This window comes from Anarrhichthys ocellatus, unplaced genomic scaffold, assembly GCF_004355925.1.
Source record: "Anarrhichthys ocellatus isolate YVR2014 unplaced genomic scaffold, GSC_Weel_1.0 scaffold146, whole genome shotgun sequence".
Lineage (NCBI taxonomy): Eukaryota > Metazoa > Chordata > Actinopteri > Perciformes > Anarhichadidae > Anarrhichthys > Anarrhichthys ocellatus.
Genome location: NW_022280176.1, coordinates 261,292 through 287,830, shown reverse-complemented (window position 1 = coordinate 287,830; position 26,539 = coordinate 261,292). Strand labels below are relative to the sequence as shown.

General features: G+C 45.1%; 2 protein-coding genes across 6 annotated transcripts in view; one reads left to right on the top strand and one right to left on the bottom strand.

The window, feature by feature from the left end:
• The window catches only part of glis2b (GLIS family zinc finger 2b), a 24,977-nt gene extending 11,900 nt beyond the window's left edge, over window positions 1-13,077 (bottom strand). For 2 of the 4 annotated variants that reach the window (XM_031877738.1, XM_031877736.1), the window contains exon 1: window positions 12,102-13,076. The gene's annotated coding sequence lies outside the window, so the exon portion shown is untranslated. The other 2 variants (XM_031877739.1, XM_031877737.1) reach the window with 2 other exon arrangements.
• Window positions 13,078-15,614: 2,537 nt separating this feature from the next.
• On the top strand, window positions 15,615-25,006 carry tfap4 (transcription factor AP-4 (activating enhancer binding protein 4)). Of its 2 annotated transcripts, none has more exons than XM_031877740.1 (7): window positions 15,615-16,008; window positions 19,161-19,326; window positions 19,419-19,517; window positions 19,634-19,804; window positions 19,925-20,074; window positions 21,703-21,870; window positions 21,981-25,006. In XM_031877740.1, the coding sequence occupies exons 1-7, from the start codon at window positions 15,920-15,922 to the stop codon at window positions 22,137-22,139; spliced, it is 1,002 nt and encodes a 333-aa protein (XP_031733600.1). In that variant the 5' UTR covers window positions 15,615-15,919; the 3' UTR covers window positions 22,140-25,006. The 2 variants fall into 2 exon arrangements, with proteins under 2 accessions (XP_031733600.1, XP_031733601.1); XM_031877741.1 differs by lacking the exon at window positions 15,615-16,008 and adding an exon at window positions 16,023-17,773.
• The last annotated feature ends 1,533 nt before the right edge of the window (window positions 25,007-26,539 follow it).

Genomic DNA, 26,539 nt, shown 5'->3' with positions numbered 1-26,539 from the left:
CCAAGGAAACGACCACCTACCGACCTTCCCCCACACCCGCAACCCCCCCCCCGCTCCGACCAACTGATCTCTAGCCTGATCTGATCTGCGGGGGATCGCGTATCGGCTCAGTCTGCTCCATCTGATGGCGCGGAAGCGAGAGCCAACAAAAAGCACCGGTGAATATCAAAGCTGTGCGGCATAAGACGATTATGTTACCGGGCATGAAATCATATTGTGTAATATTTTATTTTCTGCGAGAGAATGTGTGTGCGCACACATTTTGTGTGACCCCCTCTGAGGTTGGCTGTAACTTAATCTGCCTCCTGCTGGGACCCTGGGAGGTGGTCTGTAGGAGGTAAGCCATCCCTCCCTGGGGCTCTTTGCTCTCTCTCTTTCATTTCCACACACAAACACACACAGAACTCAGAGAGAGAGAGAGAGAGAGAGAGAGAGAGAGAGAGAGAGAGAGAGAAAGAGAAAGAGAAAGAGAAAGTGGTGGGAATGTCTCACAACTTTTGAAGTGATGGTTGGTGTGAAGGACATAAACCACTTAAAACACTGCTGTTCTTGCAGGAAGACGCAATTCCGCAAATATTGTTGATGCAACTCAGTGTCCTTTTGAGGCCGTGGTGATCTTGAAATTAGTGAGTTCCGACACTTGTACAATTTTAAGACCAAGTTATGAAACTGCGATCGCAGCAGAATCTCAATGCCACGGCACAGTTTACCATTTGATTTCCTTCACTTGATCGGTCTGACAAGTCTTCACTACAGCACCATTAGAGAGTTACAGAGACTTACTCATTCTGTCCAGCAGTGACCACATGAAGGTAAACAACTCTGTTTAGTAAACTAATGTTCCTGTTGATTTTGTGACTCTGTGGTTTAACAGTGATGTGTAAAGACCTGCAGTTGCAGCGTGGGTCGAGTCTAGACCTGCTGGTTTTTACATCCACCAGGTGGGGAGGGGGTCAATGGTGACTGATTGAGGCGTGGGTGTGGTGTGAACTCTGACCCCTGATATTTGGGTTTCACATCTTCAGGAATAAACAACCTGGCACGTTTCAGGCAGGTTTCCGCACACACTATTCTCAGAATAATCGGATTTAAGTGATCAAAGCGTTCAAAGTAAAGCGTTTACATGGACTGCAGCTTTAATATCACTGACAAGGAAACAGACAGACTGAGGTGAGACAGGTTAATAAACAGTTTGTTTGTTCCTGATTTGGAAACGCAAGTGCTCACTCCTTCATTCCCACTTCTGTCACCGCTGCTGACGTTTCTTGAGGTAAGTGATGCCACCTCCGCTCACACATACACGATTGAGCCACAGCCCCCGCAAACGCCCTTCACCACTGATGGATCACTCAACACACAAAGGCACACAGCTGAGAGATTTTCGACTCTTGCCTCTGTCCTCCTCAGCCAGCTGACTCCTCAGACAGGAAACCTCAGTTTCCACTCCTCCTCCTCCTCCTCCTCCTCCTCGGGGCCTCTCATTCCTTCTTTCTCTCTCTCTCTTTACTCCTCTATTCTTTGCTTTTGTTTTTCCCTCACGTTCACCGCTCAGCTTCCTCTTTCATTTTGTGATTCTCTTTCACGCTCACCTACTACTGCAACCTCTACCTGGCTTTAATGGAACGTTAATTGCCAGATTATTTACACTATTCACACCATTTCTTCAAGAATAATGAAAGCAGTAAATATAACTCGCTCACTCTTACTGTCAATCTAAACCTCTCCCCGTTCCCCTCGCCCCTGTTGCAGAAAAGCCCACTGGATCGTACACAGTATTACGTAATAGCAGCATGGAGCCGCTGGGGATGGGCTACCGAGGAAAAAGACAAGTTGTTGAAGCACTGGAGCCACAACGCCTGAGGTTCAGAGACAAAGTGACAAATATGCCCACATGCTTTAACCCAGGGAGAAACAAGTACAAGATTGCCACTTGTTGTTTTAGGTTTTTAAAAAGAGAATAGAAATATATCACCCTCAAAGTGTGAGCATGCCAAATCAAGAGATAACGACGCAGCGGAGGAGAGGAGGGGAAGAATCTGAGACAACACACGAGACAGGGGAGACACGAGAGGGAAGGAAGGAAAGAAAAAAGTGAGGTATAAACGGAGTGAAGGAGGGAGAGAGTGCAACAGGAAGCTTCTCAGCGAGCTACCGATGGCCTCCAGCCAGAGTGTTCAGACGCTGAGGAATTCCAGGCAGAGGGCAGGCGGGGAGGGAAGGTGCCAGGAGGGAGGGAGGGAGGGAGGGAGGCACAGAGCGAGGAGGGCGGGTCGCACTTGTGGTTTGTTGTCAAAGGGGACTTCTACATGAGAAAGGAAGAGCACGCGATCTCTCAACATTAACATTTCTGTTAGGATGCAAACTATGATATGAGCAGTCTGACACAAGCTTTCCTTGCTTTGGTTATGAATTATGGGACATTTAGCTACACAGTTTGGTAAATGGGAATCGGTGTGTACTGGACATCCATACTGGATACAAAATCGAAATACTAAGTTTAATAAATAAAGCTTCTCTTTGACTGTTTGTTTGACAAAACAACAGATTTGACGTTCAATTTTCAAAAAGATCTGACATTTTACAGACCACAATAGTTGTGTGATTACTCAATAATACAAAATAATATCTAGGTGCAGCCCTACATGCTACATATCAGGAATTCATTGTGGTATTATGTTATGGACCTGACACGCACACATGCATCCATTTTAAACCTACAGGATGCAGACGTTTGTGCAGAAAAACACTGTAAAGAATACACTTCTGACATTGTGGATTTTGATCAGAGACTTTATATTAATAGCAGAGCAGGCTGAATTAAACATTATAGGGAGACGGTTAGTGCTACATAATTATAATTTGACAGAAAACACTCCACCAGACTCTGCATCTTAATAGCATCCAGAGAGGCCTGACAACAGCAGAGCAATTCCACTTAGTCTGCCGTACAGTGAGATTAAAGCCACGAAAGATCAATGAACAGCCGTCTGACTGAGATTTCACATTGTGTCAGTAAGCCTTATGACCTGCTCAACCCGGGTTTAGCGCACGACAGAGTGACCCGACTTGACTCTTGGTGGGGAGGGGATGGATGGGCGGAGAGGATGACGGATGAATTTCAAGGGAAGTATATGCAATTACTAGATAAATATAATAATGCTTTTCCTCTTACAAATAAGAATTTGACTTTAGATATGCAAAGCTCATGAGATTTGTTTTTCATCATGTAATTTAGTTGAAGGGGCCAGAGTGGGCAAATATCATTAGATTTTTTTGTTTTGACAGAATAAATGAAAAGAGCAGAGGCAGGTATAGGGGGAGAGAGTAGCTGCACATTGGCATGCGGCTATAGGAAACTTCCCCCAAGCCACAGTCAATTTATTAGACTCCCTAGTAGCTGCTATATGACATGAACAGTATGTGATTGAGGGGCCACGTGTTGCAACATGTGTTTTCAGTCACTGGTTAGTTTTTATCCCACCTACTCCCATTCAAAATCCGACACATACGTTTTTAATCAACTAAAAAACGGCTTTAATCTATACAATAAGATCAGCACAGCAATCAGCGGTTAAGAGATACAACTCCACGGGACAATGACTCTGAGTGTTTGAGCTGTAAACCTACCCCAACACTAATGCTCGAGGCACTTCGCACGACGGCACTGTGGGCTTTGAAGAGCGGTGAGTAATCTTACAATAACGTGGGGCATTTCACATTGCAGTTTCATAGAGCAGCAGAGGGGCAGCGAGGGGAACCAATGAACACAGCAGGAGACCTACGAGCGTCGGTGAGAGGAGAGAAGGCAGGGGGAAGAAGAGGAGAGAGGTATGTGTTTGTCTTTACACTCAGGAGATTTGAACACATCTCCCCACCCTGGCTTTCTTTGACCTCCCACTAAGTCGGCTGGGCCTCTCTAACTCCTGCAAGCCGCCGAATGCGTTCCCTCCAGCCCCTCGCTCCTCCTCTCTCGTCTTTGCTCTGCCATACTTCCATATAAACAAAAACGTGCGTGATCTCCCTCAGCCCTATTCCCTCTCAACTCCTTCCTCACGTCTTTGGGCTGTGTCCCCATCGTCTTTCATCGCTTTCTCCTCTTCTTCTCCCTCGTAGACCCCCGTCTCACGTGTCTCTCTCTCTACCGCTCCCCCCCCCACTCCACATTTTCAGTCCATTCCTGTGGCCTCTCCCCACAGGCAGTGATGCAATCCTCTGACTCCTGCGCGCAATCACAGGGTCTGGATTTGGCTCGCCAGCTACAGCAGGGGCGTCACCGCACCATGCTCAGTAGGAAAGCAACAGGAGAGGAAAGAAAAGAAGACATGAAGCCAACGAGAGAGGAAAAACTGTCTGAGACTGTCAGAGTGGTGGGTCATAGAGGAAAAAGCACCGTGATAAAAGTTAACAGCTCTGTTTTACAGTTTGTGCATTTTCACAACTTAACTTGGGGTAAACATGTTTATGTTTTATGTGCATGTGGTGGGGTGCGTGGGGGTTATTATGACTCTTCTTTTCTTTAAGGTACGGGAGGAACTTTTGAATGGATTTGATTCTGGAAGGCAACGTCCCAGCTCGTTGCCGTCTCATCAGCCCACTAACCAGCTGCGTCCGTTTTGCTGGGGTTGCTGGATGGGGTCTGTGTTTTCGGAAGTGATGGTTCTTTGCTACTCCCACACAAAATGCTGTCCTTCCAGCTGACTCACACCACCATTAGCATTATTCTAACAGCTATACTGGCAGTATGAAATCCAAGTGATATCTTCTGGAGGTGTAGCTTTGTCAGATCCGGCATTTGAACGTAATCTCTAGAAGTTACACTTTTCCAAACAAAAGTGTCATTTTCTCCATATTTCATTGCTGTGGGGCAGTACAGGTGGCACGTGTTACCACTGTGGTGTATAATGGATAGGCAGTGGTATGCTAAGCCCTGTAGAGACGCATGCATGCAAAGAGTGATCTTATCAAGCAAAGTGCACTTACACAGGGATGGAAAGGGAGGTTATAGGATTTTATAGGGCCAAGCTTAAAGCTGAAACCTTGTGATGCCCATGTGCAGATGTGCATGCATATATGCACGCACACGTTCGCCCCTGGTTTGCCGGCTAAAGGCAGCAGCAATGAGGTCAGATCAGGAATGCAAAGCACTGGCACCTGCCTAAATCTTTAAAATTCCAGGTTCTCTCAGCACACACGTACAAACAAAAGGCCACTCCCTAAATCCCAGGGCAGGGTTTAAGCCTGAAGAGAAATGGCTTCAGCCCAAAAACGAAGCACACAGGTGTGCACCCCAAAACCTAATGATGTATGAAAGTATGCCCCTGAATAACCACCACAACTTCAAGCTGCTTTCACAACATAACTGAAGGCGCTGCGGTTGAACTCAACGGGAGATGTCTTGGATTTTCCCTCACTGGTGAAAACACAGCACCAGTTCTAAGCCACTGGGTAGGAGGGAAAAGGTCCAGAATTCTCTTTTTCTCTCTCTCCCACACAGTTAACAGCAAGCTGAGGGCAGATTAATAGGGGTGACATGGTGTATGGAAACTGTGGTAAGATAAGCAGCAAACCCGGGGTATATTTCAGCACCAGTTGCTGGGCCAATGACAACTTCAAGAATCCGGGAAAGCCATTCAGTACATGCACACATAAACACACTGATCGTACAGCCGTACAGACTGTGCATACGTGTATTAGTGTACAGCATGCTGTCTGTGTATTGTGGAGTTCAGACCAGTTCAGAGCACTGTGGTACCGCTCCAGCTTTGGGAGGGGTGCGCCTGTCTCACAGCCATTTCCTGGACGGGAATATTATGGCACCACACGCATGAGAAACAAACCCCTTTCGCCTTTACACGCTGACCCCAGCCACTTTCATTTGCTTGCAACTCAATAAGCCACCGGCACATAGTGAACTCCCCGGGAAGCAAGTCTTCTCATTCAAAAGCCGCGGTAATACGATCCCAACAACAGCTTTATGCAACACGGCCTCCGGGAGGCTGGGGGGCTACACATGGGTTGGGGTGGTGGTTTTGCTCTCTTCATCGCTGTGCGGTGTTGCTGAGGCCAATCGGACACGTCTATGTTGTCGTAACTCTTCTACCTCTTTTCCCCCACAATTTCTGGATGGCCCCTCCCTGTCCCCGGAGAGGGTTTGGTCACACCTGTGCACCAGCTTCGCTGCTCAGGACAGAGGGCCAGATGTGCTTTGGACAGGGAGTGTCTCCGTTACTGTGTGTTTGTTAACATGTGATTCTAAATGTGTGCACATGTACAGAGAGAAGTCACAGGACAGGGTCTCAGCTTCCAAAACATAAAGAAAAGCATATTGAAAGGGGAAGAAAACAGGAAGAGGGAGAAATACAAAACAGCAGGCGGAGTGACGTGATGTGTATTTGTGCGAGTGCGTTGCGGGGGAAACACACACTGCAGGGTGATCAAGGAGCTCCTGCTTCTTTAAATTTGGGTGTGCCCCCCATACTGTGTGCTATAGCTCCATTTCAGCCCCCTCTGCCTCCCTCGCCATGATCTCACATATATGTATATATATATATATATATATATATATGTACACACAAAGCAGGTGTTGTCTTTTCCTTGTGAGGCTGTGCCAACTAAACTGTGTTCTCCCTCCTCACATGGAGCGCCTGCTTTCTCTGAGTAACCCTCCGCCCCGGCGTGTCCCCTCCCACCAGGGCTGGCATTGAGACAAGGTCAATATGACGGTCTTTTCTCCCTTTATCTCCCTCCCTCTCCCTTTTTCTTTCTGTATTTCTGTGTTCTAGCTCAACTAAGTGACAGGCTCCACCCTACAGCTTTTATCTTTTGCGGCTCCATCAGAGAGAGAGAGAGAGAGAGAGAGAGAGAGAGAGAGAGAGAGCGAGAGCGAGAGCGAGAGAGAGAGACAGATGCAAAGGGACAGATGGAGGGCGAGTGAGATGGCGACAGACAGAGTTGAGCATAATGCTGTAAAATGGAGTAGCACTAAACTCTTGATTTGAATTTGTTGGCGTGTGTGTCATCTGTTGGAAACAAGCTTCAGAAAGATCTGGAGCCGATTCCTCTTTTGATTTGGCGACACACACTAAACAGCGAGGGCTAATAAATGTGCCGCGGACAAATGCAATCGTACAGTGTATGGGCAGAGTTGGACAGAATGAGCCAAAGAGAGGATCTCAATTAGTGTTAAAGGTCAGGGTCATGCTCTTACACACTCTTCTCTCCTGAATCAATACTGACATTTAGAATCAATTAAGAAATAGCCAAGCTCACCCTGACTGACAGCACCATTTATTGAGACCCGAGCAAACAAGGAGCAGGGGCATTAAGAGACAACCGCACGCGTAAAAGAGCGAGAGAGGCTGTGTCAAGGTAGTGACTGGTCCTTATTCAAGCTGGCCCCTAGAAGTTAATTATTTCAACTTTTAAGCAACCAAATTACAGTGAGGCTATTTCAAAGTGGTATCTGAGGTCAGAATAAGTCTTTATTTCACAAAATGTAACCTCAAAAACATTTGCAAATTACACAAGGCTCCCCTCATAAGAAAAAAAACATCCACGGTACATATGAATTAAATTAGTGCTGGCAACATCTCTACAACACCACAGAGAAAGGTAAACACTTACGGGCCAAACTTTTTTTTCTCTCTCCCCTTGACTGCATGTATAAGATGGAGAACGTCTTATAATGTCAGCGTCACGTATGGAGCTGGGGGCTCGTGGAAAGTGGGAGACGAAAATGCAAGGGAGGGACGAAGGAAAAGAGGGAGCAGAAGCAGAGTTAAAAGCGAGGAGGAGATGGAGGTCCCGGGGAGTCGGGGATGAAGGAGGAGGAGGAGGAGGAGGAGGAGGAGGGGGGTGAAGGGGGCAAAGTCTGGAAGCTAGCTGACAGGACTGGATATGCCCAGACGGGGAGCCGGGCCCAGGCCCAGACTTGAGAGGAGGGATTTGGGATTTGAGTCTCAGAAATGCCTCACCCGTCTCTCCCTCATCCCCTTCTTTAAAAAAAAAAAAAACATCAATCCCTCTCTCCCGTCTCTCTCTCTTCCCTTTATTTTATCTTCAAACAAGCAAACACACATACATACATACATACCTCTGAACTGCTGTCGTGCTATTGATGGTAAAGTGGAGAATCCAGGTTGTTGGCCAAGCAAGTAAATAATAACACAAACCAGCTGTGTCTCTACTTAAACTACATGGCTGTTTGCATATTACTGCACAACTCACAGCTTCTTGAAGCTCCCAGATATCCAAAACATCCAGCTAGAATCCAAGTTGACTATCATCTATAAGTTAAATGTTAAAGTATGTTGGTGGAAAACCCAAAATGGACTTTCCTCTAATCCCTCCACCCTTTCTCTGACAGCTCCTTTACGTTGCTGTTATTCTTTCAAATATTGGCTTTAACTTTTCCTCATCAAGTGAACCCGGCCCCAGACATGGTCTGCGTATTGTCCGAAGGACTCTGCGAGCTGAAATTCTCTCACGATATAAGCACTGAGCAGGGAGCGCAGAAGGAGCATTAAAGAGAATGAGAAGGGGTAGGGTGGGGTAGCTGGAGTGAGGCACTGAGTTGTCTGTGTTTATTTTGGAAATGCAGGCCTGCAGACTTGCAACAGAGGAACTGACCCTAAACTTCACTGTGGCAGATCCTCACAGAAAGAGCAAGAGTCCTGTGCTGGTTTGGGATGTCCCACACAGGTGATTTAAAAAAAAAGGGTAGACCATATATTCCCAGAGGGAGCATTTTAACCCACCCTGGGGACCCAGGAATGGTCTGCTCCGGGAGGAAACAGTGAGGCCGTGGGTGATTAGTGGTTACAGTTTAACTGGAGAAAAATGCATGCTTCGTGAGCCCGGCCAACCAGGGAGCAAAGAGGTATGCACTGGTCTCCTTCAGTTTGCAAGTTAGTGTGAGTCAAGCTCTATATCCGCTCCGCCTGTTCTTACTGTATGGGCCCAGGAGTCTGGCCGTCACCCCACATAGACACATCACACTGTAGCACTCCGAAGTATGCGTGTGTCACCTGCACACATGGCGATGATTAGTGACGAGAGATTCTATCGGAAACAATGCACAGAGCTGAACTGTAATAATACGAGAGCTGAGAGAGTCATTCGCTGTCATTTTCAAGTTGAACTCTAGTTCAGCCAATGAATCAGCTCTGTTTCAACTTAGATTTCAATTCAATTACACTGATGACTTCAGTCTTGTGGCTCATTGGAATTTCCCTGGTTTATAAGCTGCAAAATAACAAAGAATTTGCCAAACACTTTAAATGATTAACAAAGTGTGGGGCTCCTTACCACCACCAGGGACCTGACCACGGATACTGTATCATGCACCATGTCCTCTCTCTAGCTCATATCACTGAAGGGACATGTCCTGTCCTGCGTCCATCTACCGCCCAATCAAAGGTCAAGAGTTGGGATGTGCAAATCCATTCAAAATGACATAACCTAACGTTAGTCATATTTCATCAGGCACGTGGAGGAATGACAAATTGTCTGATTGGGATCAAGAGTACTTCAGAGGTCTTGTCTACAAGTGTAAAGGACATATCCGTCATGGGGATCCCTGTGAAGATAAATGTGTGCATCAGGTGCCTTGATTTCGCTCCATGCTGCCTCTTTCACTGACCACAATAATCCTCTCTCCCCTGCTGCTGAGTTGCCTTTCAGCTCGACCGTAATCCCCAGCAGCTATGAAACCCCACTGTGATATCAATTCAAACACTCACACTGGCTCGCCCACTGTAGCTTGTACCGCTTACATTCCACCCAATTACTGGTAGCGGTCCTCATCCTCCTCACAGTTTTTTCCCCTCCAGTGGAAACATATTTTATTGGCCCCACAACAGGCCGACAACACTGTGTGCGAAAAACAAAACCTACTGTCGTGGATGTCGGATGAGAGTTTCTTTGTGGTACCATATTCGCAATGTAGGAATCAACTGAATGTGCTTCTTTTTTACATCAGATGCAGTGCACCTTTATTAGCCTGGTTTAAGGCATTAAGTATAAGTGCACTGTGGGCTCCCACTGGTCCCCTACCACAAGCCTCGTGGTTGTTCTGTGACGCAGGAATAAGCCATTAGGGTCCACCTTTTCCACCATAAAGCAGCTGCCTTACCCTCACACAACTTGGGACTTCAGGGGTATGATGTCAGACAGTTGTGGTGGGGCGTTAAATCTTAAAAGCACGGGAAAATCGGGGAGGTGGTGACCACCACACCCATGATTTGATTTCAGACACTGGTGTGGTGGAAAGCCTTTATGGTAGATCTTCTTGTGTACTAATTGCAGCAGATGAAGCAAGTCGGTGTCAAACTCTGACCAAATCTCTGTGCAAGCTGTTGCACCCAGCAGCTGCCAGAGTATGTACATCTGGCCAAGCATGCAGTCAGGATGAGAAAATGTACAGCAGAAAAAAAAAAAAAAAGACTGCCTACACAAACACACACACACATCCTGAGAGTGTGGAATGCCACCAGAGGGATGCACAGCTGGACCCCAGCGGACATCTGACTATATGACGGCGCTGAGAGCCTTTTCTCTGCAGTGACTCAAGAGCTGTGTAAGAAAAGAGAAGTATCACGGTATGTGCCGACGCTGATAGACGTCTCTCTTTCTGTCAGATGGATTCTGTGGTTGAACTGAGGCTAAACTGTTCATCAGCTGATTGGATAAACAATGCGGTGTGCAGGCTGAGGATGTGCGGAGCACCTTTGCTCACAGTTCAGAGGGGGGTTATGGATTAAATAGCAGGGGCCTGGAAGGGGGGGGGGGTCAATGTCCTCTGCACAAAGCCTGTGCGGCCTCTTTCGCGCTCCTCTTCCCCACATACTCTGAGAGAGGTCCAGTGGGCCCGAGGCCAGACCTCTTCCAGCCTTATATGATATCTGTGTGACGGTTTCTCTCATGCACCCGCACGCTACATTGTTCATACAGTCACCTTGGAAATAAACAGCCATCCTCCTCTGATCCAAAATGCAACTGCAGCCCCCTGAGTGTGCCTCGATCTGCATTGTGGCCTATGCTTTTTAATGATCAGGCCTTATTCCACTCCAGCACAGGGCTTGTTAGGTCTGCCTTGGCAGAGCTCAACTCTTTCCCCTGGCATCTTCTGGAACAATGGGCCCATGGGAGGCAGCCAATGGGGAGAAGGTCCATCCCAAACCCAGTCCCAGTGTGCACACAATTAGGCTTAGGGACAGTGGAATTGCTTAATTGGAGGAAAACAGCTCTTTATCTAGGCATGTGTGCCTGTGCTCATCCTCGCCCCCTGCGCTACATGATTGGCCTCAACTAACGGAGAATTGGTCAAAACAAAAATGGTAATATGGCAAGACAACGATTTCACCAGTTCCAGTCGTAGTTTGTGAGAAGTTATTAGGCATAAATAGCTCATGGTGGGCCATATATATAATCAAGGGTAAACTCAAAAAACTAAGCACACTTCCTCACATAAAACTTGGTGACATGAAAGAATAACATATTTAGTCTTTCATGTGGGAAATCTGAAAATTGACATCATTTGTTCTATGGGTGTGTACCTCATGTGGTGGTCACAGTTGTATTTACCAACATCCCATCATGTTGTAAGTGAATGTCAGCAGTCTGTAGACGTTGAACTCTTTTATCAGATGTTGTGACAGAACATCAGGGAGCTCAGTACAAGCCTGCATCTTGCACAACAGCTGGCTGAGCTGTGATGAACGCCCCTATATAGGGCAGGATTTGTCATACTGCTCTAAAAATGTCTAAGGGTTGCGGAGGGGGGGGTGCGAGTTTAATTAAAAGAGGACGCGGACATGCGGGGGGAAAGGTTGTTGAAACAGGTAGCGACGCGGTGCGTAAATGGCACAGACGCCGGTAAAGGCACGTCCGCCGCGACTGGCCTTAAATATGACAGTGTTGGGAGTCCAGGCTGCAGTATATGGGCGCACCGCTGGAGAGTCTCTGAAAATAGGTCACTACCCTGTTTGAACTCGTGCAATTTTTTTCATATCGTAGCAGCACACTCAGACCAACGTGGACACGCATGACAACAGACGCAATGTACAGGACTGACATTCAAAATAAAGGCGCTCCGGGCTTACCTTTCGGGGAAAATGCCGTGGATATGGCCGAGATATCTCCGACTTGGCCCCCCTCTTACCGGTGCAAACTTCGCACACAAAGTCCTGTGGCTCGAGCAGCGTCGGTGTCAAATGACTCCTCGTCAGTTTGTCGCTTTTCCTTCGATAAACGCGAAATACAGAGCCGATACGTCTTGTAAAAATAGATCTAGGTGTCTGAAGAGGCGGTCCGTTCCCAGACCATTGTCAGGATTCTTTCTAAGCATAGGGGGGGGAAATACATAAACTCAAAACGCAGCGTATTAGACTGCTGGTCGTTTGAATAAAGACTAATCTATGGAATGACAGCCTTGTCTGTTGCCATGGGATGATATATTCTGCATGTCACCAATCCACTGGAAACCCGTCAAAAAGTGTAAACACCCAAATCCGTAATCTTAACTGTTCCCGCTGAGGAAAAAAATAAAATGAAGACCACCGGTTGTGTTGTGCATCAAAAAAAAAGCAGGTGATGTCTTCCTATATTCAAAGCGCATCGCTTAATGGCAACGCTGGTCAAGTGGGGGTTTCCTATGGGTGGTCGTGCTTCTCCTGACGGGGTGGGAGGGCAGTTCAAACCAGAGGGATGGCATGAAGTGGTGGGTAGGGTGGATAGGGCGGGTTGGCGACGGGGTGTGGGGTAGAGGGGGAGGATCGTCTCCTTCTTCTTCGGTGCTTTTCCAGATGCCGAGGTGGGGCTGTTTGCTTTCCTTTTTCTCGCAGTTATCCTCGTGTCTCTTCTGCCTTTTTCTTTGCTTTTTTTTGTATTATGTGTGAGCCCTCCAGGAGACGCGGTGTTGGTGGTAGTCTCCCCCAAGACCGTCTGAAGCGCATAGACAGTCGCCCGGAGCCCCAGCCAGCCCGTCAGGACCAGCCCAGAGTCTGCCAGCTCAGCGCATGCTTACTGCTCCGCCCCTCCACCATGGGCAGTCCCCGGCTCCTCTCCAAACTCTCCCTCTCTCTCTCTCTCCGTCCTCATGGCCGTGTCTCTCCGCCTCAGGTCTCCTCCATCAACAGGCCCCCATGAACGGTAACGCCCCTCTATTTCACTGTCTGTTGTTTTGCAGCTGGCCACCACCTCTGTCTGGCTAATAGTTTAAAAGTTCTTCTTTTACTATAACTAATTCTATTTCCACCTGCATGAATCAATACAACACTTGCAACTATGTGCGACGGTAAACCTGGAGGAGAGAAGATTAAGACAATGTCTAAGTCAAAGGAAATTACAATTTAGAGTCTAATTCACACCAAAATGTGCATTATTCTTGTAAACCACATACCGCATAATACGGTGAACCCAAAACGTTAAGTTGTTGTTGAGATGATAAGGGTTTTGATTCCATTTTTTGAGTTTAGAGTCTATCTGTTCAAATATCTTGTTTATTGTGTTCACTCAAAAAACTCTTTTATTGCATCAAGAAATTGAGAATAACCTGGTGTTTCCTGTTTGCTAAAGCAGTTTTCCTGTTACATGTCAGTCTGATGTTGTAACATTTATGATTGATGCGGTGAGCCTAGCTGATTATTACAAAAGTATCCACACAAGTGCCTTTCACAAGTGCACACCAATTAGAAGCCATCACTGACAACCTCAAAAGCAACCATCACTTACTTTAGCATGTTCAACATTGAAAGATACCGTTTAAACTAAAGTGGTGTTGCATACAGATGTTTCTGTTTTGTCAACCCTTTGAGATCCAGTGTTTCAGTGATGCTGGAGTGAACATCTGTGCCACCACTAGAGGGCCTACAGCAGCCTGTTAGGAGATTTAATCAACCCGGGAGTCCTCAGAGATGTATTCATTGGTACGAATTGATTTGCCAAGCCTTATATTTCCATTTTGAGGAAAGCCATAATACTTGGATCATTTAACATTTCCAAAATAATGATCAAGTCCATAAATGTATATTCCATCTGTGAAGAATCAATATTTTAGACCTCAGTTTCAAATATAATGTCAACAGCTCAGGTTTCTGTGCTTTGGTTTCAGAAGCTATACGTTTACCAATTCAGTGGCCCCCAATAAGACCAAAATATGACTTGATTAAGTTTCATGTTTAATTAGTTTCAAGGGTTTTAAATATTTAAATTCATTATTAATAGGCTACATTATGCAACTATTGCATGGAGCCGATATGCATTTTGGTATTGCATGTAATATTCAACCATGTTGTGCTCTGGATTTTACTTTAGCTCGATGTTTATGGGTTACTGGTCGCAATTTGTACCATATAGTGAGCCTTTAACTATTAATTGATTCTCTAACTTACTAAATATTAAGTAAGCAGTGAGCTAAACGATCATGTTCATGAAATGTTTGTATAATACTTAGTTTCGATTGGTTGAAACCCATTCCATCGTATTGTAAACTGTACACATACTGTGTGTGACCATTGTAACAGCCAATTTAAATCAGTTGTAGGCAACGGCATAGAACTAGTATATTTTCCTATTTAGGCTGGCTCAACGTGTGTTTATTAGCCTAGAATTAATATCATGTTCGTTTGTAAGATGAATAATATTACTTCTTTAGTTTCTCTTGGAAATCACTGCCATGGTTTCTTGCAACTCGGCTGATCCAGATGTGTGAACAGCTGTGTGAGAGCAGCTTTAAAGACGTGATTATGTAATTGCTTGACAACTTACATCCGCTCCAGTAAGGTGGACTCATTAATAAAACGCCACCATGCGCCTCTAACAAGGATACAGCTTTTCATGTTTCCGGGTGCAAAAAAAAAACAACCCAAATTCGCTGCTCCCATTTTGTCGCTGGTATCGCTGTTTGCGCGTCGCAGCTTCTGATAAATTCGGTAATACTGGGGTTTATCCTCCTGTGCTGCCACTGTTACACCCAAAATGGTGAACGGCATACACATTCGGTCGTGTTGTGTGTCAGTCAGCGTCCTGTCCCTGGAAGCCCTCCCCGGTGGCTGTTGCTGTGCAGCTCTGCCAACCCGTCAGCTGATCCCTCTTGTTCGCAGCTGTTGGGAGTATCCGCCCCTCCAGCAGTCCCGCTCTTTATTTACTATATCAATGTCACAGTGCAATCTACATTGAGGTTATTGCTCTAATTGTTTGGTCTTGTTTTGGTTCATAATTATACCTGTCAACTTCATTTTAAGGAATGCTCTAAATGTGTACGGGTTGAAGGCGCTCGTAGTATTAATTTCACTGAAACCATAAAAGGGGGAAACATATGTGTGATTGATAATCACCGACTGTAGGATTCGTGCATTGCTGTAACTCAACACTGTACCGCACATTTAATCATAAATTAGCAGCCAGTGTTTCGCAGACATCCATATTAAAGGCATATAATCCCCCTTTAACCCTCACGTGTGCGTTTCCTTGATGGTGTATTTATGCGCTAAATAGTCCTTTTGTTTACATGCAGTCCCCCGTCTCTGCGGAAGGAGGCTTTTGGAAGCGAGTGTGACTCTTACCAGCTGTTTCCCGCCTTGAAAGCCATCCGATCAGCTGCATACACACACACACACACACACACACACGGTCATGCAGAGGGAGAAAGCAGAGGGGAGGGAGAAAGAGAGAGAGAGGTAGAGCGCCACACACAACGAGGGAACCCCATCAGCTGGAAGTCGAGTAACATTACAACTCTCAGCAGCCTGAAACTACATTACACAGACCAGGGATCTATACGTTCTCTCAGGATTTAACCCGCGTCGGATCACGGGATTTCTGCTCCATAACGTCAGAATTTGTCTTTTATTCTACGGAGACTGTTTGCTGTTTTTTTTTTTAAGGAGGTGGGGGGGGGGCAAACTGGCGAGAGGAGAGCATGGAGTATTTCATGGTACCAGCTCAGAAGGTGCCCTCCTTGCAACACTTCAGGAAAACGGAGAAAGAAGTGATTGGAGGTCTTTGTAGGTGTGTATACCTGTGTTTCAACCAGCACGCCGCGTGCATTATTCATCTGTTTTGGGAGAAGACGCACTTGGCCGACTGCGCTGAGGCAACATGCTTGATCTGATCTGTTATTGTGTACACGACCCACTCACGGGGGAGCTGCGGGCATTAATTACCACCAAACACTTGTTTTTATTTGCGCCTGAGCAAGTGGGGGACCCGTCTCACACCTCGGCATCCGCCACGGGATGTTGATTTTCGCATTTTGTTGCGAAATCGGCGTATTTTGTAGCGAACAAACACAAACCACGTGGTTCCGTGCACACCACGTTACTACTCTGCTATAGAGCGCACCTCTGCTCTACTTATCCTCAAATTACCCCCCAGTGTCACCCATAGGTGCTGTGATTCGCGTAAGAACCGGAATGATTGTGCGAGCGAGTGTTATTCGGTGTGAGGGGGGTCTAGTTTTGCCGCACACACCGTGCAGGTCGCCGATTCTTTCTCAGAGCGAGCTGAAGTTATTGTGGGTAGTGCGGCCATGCTTGTGGCTTGAGCTAAAAGTGATGGGGGGGGGGGGTTGTCTGGTGTTTGTTCCCCGTTAATGGCGCCGTTTTTCGTTTATTTCCAATGTGAAAATGTACAACCGCTGTGAAAATCGCCCCCATCTGAGGTAGCGGTAGTTTTTGCGGGTGTTTCCGTGCGTCTCGTTCGCTCATTCGAGTCGCCTCCACTGCGTCTTTTCATCCCGCACCTCTGCCATGCTGCCTGCCGCATTGTTATAATGGCGGAGGACACGAGAAGTCTGCTTGGAAGCACGGAGGTGGCGTCGGGCACTGTGATGAGGAATAAGGGGGTTTATTTCACCGTTTTACGCGTAAACGTATTTCCTTCGGCGTGTCCGCTAAAAGGGTCACTTAGCGTGCGCGGGGAGGCAGGGGAATTAAAAGTGGTGTTATTAATAAGGGGGTGTGTATGTCGCGGAAGGCCTTTCGATACGTCCGCAGCCCTGTTTGAAGAGGGAGGCGGAGGGATCTGTTGCTGGTGGCTGTTGGTAGTGACGCAGGCGTTGTGGGAGATGTAGTCCCCTTTAACATATTTCTTTTATTCATTCCTCATTGTTAGTCTGCGGAGAATTGCTACATAACGAGGAATATCTACCCCCATTTAACCCGGAGTGTCATAAATGTATTTCTTTGACTTAAAATGACTGGAAAACGACACAAAGTGTTGTGCGTCTTGATTACGTTAAGCTGTAGAGCCTCTATTTACATCTCTTGTATCTTCAGCTGTGTCACTAGTATAATAGATAAGAAAAGATAATATCTAACTGCTGGCAATTTAGTTTCAGCCCAACAACTAATGGTTAATTGAATTGTTGATTTATATGTAGGTTTAATTTTTGGACTATAAAATGTCAGAAAATATTGGGGAAATGACTATTTTCTAGAGCCTATAATGTCAGAAAATATCTTGTGTTGTTGACCAACACTCCAAAACTATAATTTCCTACGAGGACATTGTAATATATAAGGCACTATAACCATCACGTTTGGCTAATTTGCTTGAAAAAATGACATATGTATTGATTATCAATATGCTTTTGGAATAATCTGATTTGTTTTGATCGGTTCAGTTTTGCACGTAAACTCCTGGTTTAAGCTTTGATCCGCTCTAATTGTGTCCCAGACTGTTCCTCTGTAGTGGTTTGCGTGATATGGTAAAGTCTAGTTTTGGTCATGTTTTGGCAGTGGATGTGTTTGCTGGATATGCCGCTGCAACGTTGGTAAGTGTGTGTGTGTGTGTGTGTGTGTGACTGCGTGTGCACCCACTCCTTTTCACGTCTGTGGCTGCACAATTGTTTCCAGTGTTTGCACTGGGGCAGCTGAGTCAGTACAGATAAGAGCTTGGCGAGAGAGGGTCCCAGAGATACTAAGCTGGATACAGAGTATGTTAGAGGAAGTTGGCTTAAAATTTCCCCTCAACTGAATTGCAGCATATTGTGTCTTTTCACCACAGCTTTGGGGGGGGGGGGGGTGTGTATTAGCAGGCTCAGTGCAACTCTAATTACATCTCGACTGGAGTTATAAGCAATGGTGCCACTTTAATGATGCTTTTTTTTACCACGTGGGGTGCTTGTAAGGTGTCTTGAGAAACATCAGTACTGCTTCAGTGGCAGGGAACATTTACACTCCCTTTCAAAAGCATAACTTTGGATTGCATTGCATACATTATTAATGTGTGACTTTAACACCTGTTAAGAAATGCCATGGGCTGAGAAGAGCAGCCCCAATCAGTGTCTGCACAAGAACACATGCTTGGAATGATGCTTACGTGTTTTAGGGTTAAAAAATAGTTTCATTAGCGATGCCCAGCTGCATTTAACCCGGGATTGCAACATGTATGATGTTATAGATTCTTGAATATTTTTTTTATTGTCCACGCAGGAAAAAAGTAATTGATAGACATAAAAAACAAATGACGTCTAAACACCTCTGTAATAGCAGGAATGTGTTTTGCATTTCTTGGTCCATTCTACTGAGATATTAAGGGCTCTGTGAATTAAAATACAACAGTAATGTGTCTTTCAAAGATCATAAGACATAAAATATTGACAGTAAAAGACGCCGGCAGAAATACTAATATTGACCATGGCCTCAACAGATGACGTCACAGGGCAGACGTGTTGCGTTAGACAGGACTGCGATCACAGGAATACTGTATTCATGTCCATATACGTGGCTTTGATGGAAAACATCGATCCAAGAAGCTCATCCACTGTAAAAAGTGGGAGTGGAAAAAGGCAGATTGTGATCATTTGGGTTTCCAAAAGAGAATATCGCAACAAAAATGAAGGTAGCTGGAAGTTGTTTGGCCATCAGCCGGGATGGGTCCAATGGAAGTAGACTGACCTGTAAATGGATGTCAGTCAACAAGTTAATATTCGTTATAAATGTGTTATTGGTAATGTTTTGGTTTTATTTTATTGAAAAATTGACTTTTTGGTAAAAAAAATGGTTGTATAACATTTTGTATGGTTCTAGCCCTTGCTTCCTTTGGATTAGGGTTAAAGTTCACTCTGTAAGGGTGATGCTGCTGAAAATGTTTTATTTTCTCCATTTGTCCAACTAACTGCTTTCCTCCCCCTTTCCTCCCCCTTTCCTCCCCCCTAGTCTGGCCAACATTCCTCTGACCCCAGAAACAGCCCGGGACCATGAGAGGCGAATTCGCCGAGAGATCGCCAACAGCAACGAGCGTCGGCGTATGCAGAGCATCAATTCTGGATTCCAGTCACTTAAAACACTCATCCCGCACAGCGACGGAGAGAAGCTCAGTAAGGTGAGTCACGAGAGAGGTCTGAACGAGGTAAAGGGGGCCACACGCACCTTCACGACAGACCTGTCACAGCCTTCCTCTTCTCTTTTCCCCAGGCTGCCATCCTGCAACAGACGGCAGAGTACATTTTTACTTTGGAGCAGGAGAAGACGCGCCTATTGCAGCAGAACAGTCAGCTCAAACGAATCATACAAGTAAGGCATCGCCGTGCGAAACCTGGAAAGGCTTTACCGGGATTTTCTGTCCGTCAGGATCATCGGTTTAAGTGTTCATCTGAAACGGATATCAAATTTCTGTTTGCTCTCCCTAGGAGTTAAGTGGTTCCTCCCCTAAGAGGAGGCGTGCAGAGGAGAAAGACGAAGGGATTGGCTCACCAGACATCCTGGAGGAGGAGAAGACTGAGGACTTGAGGAGGGAGATGATTGAGTTAAGGCAGCAGCTGGAGAAAGAGCGCTCAGTCAGGATGATGCTGGAGGATCAGGTAAAAGGAACAAACCACGACATGTAACGCAGTTTCAGACAATCCTAAAAGTCTGTGTCCAGACAGATGCAGTGACTAACATGGTTTTGAACCTTCATCTCCTGCTCTGTTGCGTGTCAGATGCGTTCCCTGGATGACCAGTTGTACCCAGAGCAACTGAAGGCGATCACCCAGCAGGCCCAGGAGCACCAGACCCAAACACGGAGCCTTGTCCGTCTGCAGCAGAACAAGCAGCTGGAGAGGGACCTTACTCCAGCCCACAGCCCGCAGGTTAGAAACATTTGCATATGAGTGTGACTCGCACATAAACTGTTGGATCCTTTTTGAGAATTTTGCTGATAAATTTCACTTTTTGTAATCGGTTAACTTCCTTAAGTCTGATGTACGAAATCCAGAGTACACATTTCATGCTTAAAGGGCCAGTGTCTAGCATTAAGGGGGATCTATGAGAAGAAATGGGACAAAGTATTATACTAAAACGCATGTTTTTACTTTATAGATTCTGTGTCCAACATTTAGAGATTTTTTTTTAAACAATCATCGTTGCAGACAAACCATTTTCAGCCCAGTATATTTAAAAAAAACAGTGTTTTAGGCTCTTTACCCTAAATTCATCTGGCAGCTGGCACCAAAACTCCCCTTCTGTGTGTAGCTGTAAAAGTTTATAGACTTCTTTGAGTCGATCACGTTGAAGCATATTGCTTTTTAAAACACTTACACACAGACACGTGAACTAATCTCACAGCATACTGTAGATCCCACCATGTCCAGAGTTGGACTCATTTACAGCGCGTCAAAGGATCAGCTCGCACATCTTCCTGCCCTGACAGCCACAGTATCCTGTTTCGTCAGACTAACCCTAACTGAACATGATGCCAAATCAATTGGAGTGTGCTGTCTGCCCATCCACTACTTGTGGCAGCTGGGTGCTGGTAATGAAAGATGATTGATCGATTCAGCATGAGACACTCTGTGACTCACCAAGCAGATCTGAGCCATATGGCCTCAAATCAATATCACCGTGAATTGACAAAATGACCTCAGTAACGAGGAATTACTGGAAATAAAATGACTCAAATATATCGTGTTTTTTGTTACAATCATGGCTCCATAACAACTAAAAGCTTGATCTGCTCTAATATCACATTTTAACTTTTCTCTATTATTGGAAAGGAAACTCTTCAGTCAATAACAATAAAGAGAAATTGACGAAAACGTCTGGAGCTTTCAAGTGCATCTCTAGTTATTGGATGTTTTTAAGTTATAAAAAGAGTTGACATTGATTTATTTTTCTGTTCAAACTGTTCCCAATGTCAATAATTAATAGAAACAGAGGCAGCTTACAATGAACATTTAAATTGTGAGTTGTTCAGCGGCAGACTGGGCGGCCTGACGGATCCGTTAATGGGAGCTTAATCATTTGCGCCAATATGGGCTTGTGTGCTGCTTTTAGCTGAAGCTCGGGTTGATGTAAAGCACCGCGTGTACGCAGAGTGCTCACGAGAAATCTGAGCACCCCTGATTTGCACCATTTCACTTAAAAACGAACTAGCTCCCCAATAAGTTTTGTTGTTGGAGGCAGCCTTAAAACACTCACGTGAAACATCCCAAACACAAGTACAGGACACCATTTAGGTTGATGAGTGATTCCTAACATCTGGCCTGGTTATTATTCAATATGCCGACAGCTGTATTTCCAATTTTGTGTGTAATATAGTGCCTGCGTATGTGCACACCTTAAGCATGTTTGTATTTATATATATTTATGGTAGTTTGCGCAGGTTTAAGTGTTCTCTCCATTTAACGTTACTCTACAATACTACTTGACCGTTACAATATGTTATCACAGTGTAGTGGTGACACGAGAATATTGTGTAATAATGCCTCCTTTCCACCAGGTGATGGCCCCAGCTACCCCCCCTGCACCTACACACCATGCCACAGTAATCGTCCCTGCGCCTGTGCAACCCGCCCCACCCCATCATGTCACCGTGGTCACCATGGGCCCGACATCGGTTATCAATACGGCGTCCACATCTCGACACAACCTGGACACCATCGTTCAAGTAAGGGCGGGAGTAGACTTGTGAACCGTTTTTAAGGTTGGATCGGTTTTCCACATCTGAACACCAGAGGGTGCTGTCGTCACTGACATCGCTTATCCTCTTGTCTCCAGGCGATCCAGCACATCGAGGGCACCCAGGGGAAGGCTTGTGTCGGCGAGGAGGAGAAGCGGAGGGCGGTCATTGTCACTTCAGGTCGCGTCCTCTCCGACGCGGCGGGCTCAGACACGGCCTCAAACAGCGACGGGCCCGACGACTACTCACTGCCCTGAGTTCATCCCTGACGTCTCACACGCCGTACACTTACACACACACACACACACACTTACACGCAAAAGGCCCAGGCAGACCGGGGCTACAGGAGGCTTCAAACCCACAGCACTCTAGTTCAGTGGACATTAATAGGGCTGGTAGACAGATTGAAGCACTCCTTTTTGTTTTTTCTTTCTTTTCAGTACACAGTCTTACGTGTTTTGTTGTGATAGGCAGCCCAAATAGGTTTACACTCATACATGCAGTCTCCTCTGCATCTGTTTTCTGCTTATCTTAAACTCCCCTGCTCTTTCACACACACACACAAACTCATTCCTCTCCATTAATCTAGAGAGGTTATTAGAGTACCTACTTCACTGACTGATCTATAACGATCCGTCATACTGGACAGTAGAGTGTCTGCTAAACATCACTATTAATCGCCCAGACTGTTCTCTTTATTCGGCCCTGAAGCCATGTGACTGATCCACGAAACCTGGAGACACAGAGCCCAGCAGTGTGGCGTCATCACCACCCAACACCGGAGCGTTTTTGTTTAAGATAAACATCCTTTAATCCTCCTTCTCTGAGCTGTTTGGACAGACACTGTGAGCCAACAAGACTGTTTCAAAGTTCCACCATTTTAGACTTCTGAATGAAAGAATATGTTGTTTTACTCGTGTGAAGTCTACTTTTTCCGTGTTTTGTTTCTTTAAAGCTCCTTTATCCAGCAACTTAAAGTGATTGTACTGGAGGGAAAAAATAGCACGACATCAATGGGGATTTAAAAGCTGTTTTTATGGCTGACTGGTGCTCACAACAAAATTAAGCTAAGGTTGGAAGGAGAAAGTGCGCTTACAGGTTTATAGCTGTATTCTTTTTTTATTTTTTTTTGTTTGTTTTGTTGCCATTTTTTTTACTGGGCTGGGTTCCCGGTAATCCCACATATGTATTAGGCATGTTCTTCTTTTTACTCATGGCCTGACAAAAAATATCAGTGCTTTGACATGTCCTGACAACCTCCCCTCTTGAATTTAAAAGCACGTAGCTTGTTAAAATAAGCTAATCTGTGGGGACTTTTGAGTGATTTCCACTGGTGTGTGTGTGTGCGTGTCCCATTTCGCGTTTTGAATCAGCAGGGCTTAGCGGTGTCCCAGACTCTGGCAGTCTGCGACAGCACAGCTTTTGCCTTGACGTTGAGGCAGGCGCATATGTGCACACAACATACGTACAAATATGACTAATATACAATCACTTGTTTGCGCAATCGTAAAGCCCGTTACAGTGTAGCTTCTTGTCCAACTGTTGGGACATCTATCAAAGCAAACTATACTTAAAATACAAGGAAAGTACCCGGTGAAATTGTTTGAATGTGCCATGGGGGTGACTGGGTTGGCCACACATGCTCTATGCATTTCTCCCCTTTTGCACGCTTCTTGTCTAGTGTACCATGCTATTGACACGTTTCTGCTTAGACCATACTTTCAATGTTTTTGCCTGGAACTGTTGGTTGACAGACGGACATAAAGACTTGTAGAGAGAGGCAGCAGCTTGCCTTACTAAGAGCCCGTGGGTGCAGGGAGGCACTGTGAAGCCAGCCTTAACACAGCCTGAGAGATGTACCGGAACACATGATCTGGGCTGGTTGGTGGCCACTGGAATCCCTCTGGTTTCCCCCTCGCCCTTCCAAACAGGCTTGTAAACACCCGAGTGTATTAGAACATATATCCCCGGGTATTTTGTCTATTTTTCTATGTTTTATTATGTTTGCCACAAACATAAATAGGTTTCTGGTGTGTGCTAATGCATTCAAGCTCTCTCTGATATTCCAAAATGCATCCAGTACTGACTCTTGGTTAGATTCACATGTAGATTTGCAACCGTCGGCCCCTTCATGTGCACTATTAAAGCCAGAGCTGTGGTTAAAAAAGAAATTCCACAATGAAATGTTGACATTCCATAAAATGTTACTAATTTTTCCACGTCAGGTTGAAGTGAAACCTGGTCTATTTTGATATTAGTCACATTTAGCGCTTTACACACATTACTGCTATTATATGATTGCGTTTAGAGTCCTCTGCATCAATGCATAGATGGAGCTTTGAACTGCTGGACAGATAACGTGTTCGATTGAACGCAATCTCATCTATCATGATTTATGTCATGGACTTGCCCTTTAAAGAAATATTGATGTCAGCTGCACTGAAATGAGTGACACATCTGTCGAATTAAATCATGGGACATTTGTCCCAGTACTTATCACTAGAGGCAGGGGATTCCTGGATTTTGAAAATGTGTTTTGCAAGCTCTGCCTTTGTAGAGCCCTGTGCTTTTTCTCTCTTGAGTATCTGCATTTGATAGTTTTTCTGCTGAATCCCAGACCTGTTTTTGTTCCATCTGTGTTTTGTGTGTTAGGAAACGTTACGTGAACATATCGACTTGTCAGATGAGTAGGGTGGGCCTGGGGATCATTAACTAGGGTCATGATTACAAAGCACTTACTGTACTATACTGGAGTCCGCCTCTTTCGTTTGTATAAAGAGGCGTCTCCTCAGCTGAAGCTCTTTAGGTAATGAGTAAAAGCCGCACAGCTGTGTATCCCCCCTTTTCCTCCAACATCTTGTCCTGTTTGCGCCTCTCATCTTTTCTTTTTTATTTTTGCAAAACCTTTTATGCTAACTTTGTTTATCAATTGTCAATATCTCTTGTGTCCCTTCACATTTCGCTCCCTCCTCTTGTCTTATCTGTAACTTTTGTTTTGTTAGACCTGTGCATATGGTTGTCAAGAAGTCTTTTTTTTTGTTTTTAAGAGAAATGTTTTGGGGATAAAGAGGCTTGTGCCTTTGTAAAGACAGAATAATAAAGTTTGTACTTTGTTTTTTATGCATTGGGCCCATTGTGTGTGTCTTTTTCTGTGTTTTTTGTGTCATTTAAATACGTATTTTATTCTTAATATTGACTGTTCATTGGCACCGACAGTTTTCATACCACGAATAATGACATAACCAGCTGAATTTGTCTCCTCTCCGGTTATGGTTGGCCGTCACTCAAGCAGTACAGTTGATGCACAAGTGTCTATTCCTGATTGGTGACTGGGGTCTTAAAGCCCCTCCTCCCCTCCCTCTCTTGCTTAACAGCTCATTGCTAAATTAAGATCGCCCACCTTATCTGTGACAGTTAAAATGTACACTAGGGACAGTAGATGGCATCTCTTTGCCATCATCCTCTGACATGCATTCATTCGTTCCAGGCCTCCTGTTCACACCCTCGCACGTTCATTCAGAAATACCTCCGTTTTGTGTGTCCACAGAGGCTCAATCATTTCAAATTTTTAGTATCTTGTAGCATATGCTAATAAGCATAGACGGAGTTTCCAAAAACAGTTTACTGTATTATTAATATGTTCTGGCGCTGGTATATGAAATTCAGTTGTGGGATATGGACCAAATGGCAAAACTGTGTGCGGTATTAAGGTGGCATCATGTCAAGGAGCAGAAGATCAAAGGAACATTTAAGGTAGTCCTACAACAATCGACACTATAAAACCCTGTAGACAAACAGCTTAACTACTGTTATGCGGTTATTTTCCATTGCAGTGACAGCAGCATCAAAGCCGCAGCTAACATTTTAAAGTCACCTCAGTCATCTCTAATTAACAAAGAATTAATGTTCACTAGAATTTATAAAAGCTCAGCCAAAGCACAGTTTTTCTCATCAACAAATCATCCCACCACCAGTGAACTTCCTGAGGATTAAGGCAGTTTTTACGCACCAAAATGAACACACTGTATTGTTTGGACACGCTTCCCGAATCATATGAGACGGACTTGCACGAGTAAGAAACGCCTGCCATATTTGGGGATTAATTCACAGTTGAGATGTTGATTCCCGAGGAATTGTGAGATTATGTTCAGCCCAGTATGTCTGCTTGAGTGTGATAAAGCAGTAATCCTCTCAGTGTCTAGCTGTGTTAGGGTTTCTAGGTAGACTAGAGGGCCTATATGTTCCAGTCATTCCCACTCTTCAGCTCTTCCTCTCTCTCTCTCTCTCTCACAGTCTTATAAAGGATCATTTTACAAAATTTTGTTTCAGAGAAACAGGATATTTAACAGAATTTAAAATAGAATATTTTAGAACTGTTAGGGGACTATTATTAAAGGAAAAGTTCAACATTCTGGGACATACACCTTCTTGCCAAGAGTTTGATGAGAATATTGATACAAAGTATGAAGCTGGATCAATCAGCATATTTTAGTATAAAGATTAGAAGCAGCTGACCTGGCCCCCTCTCCAAAATTTTAAAATCTGTCTAAACCTACATCTTTCAAGCTCACCTAATTCACTTTATGTCTCGTTTGTTTAATTCTTACACATATTGCTTCCAATACTTAGGCTAAGTGGTATCAATCTTCTCACCTTT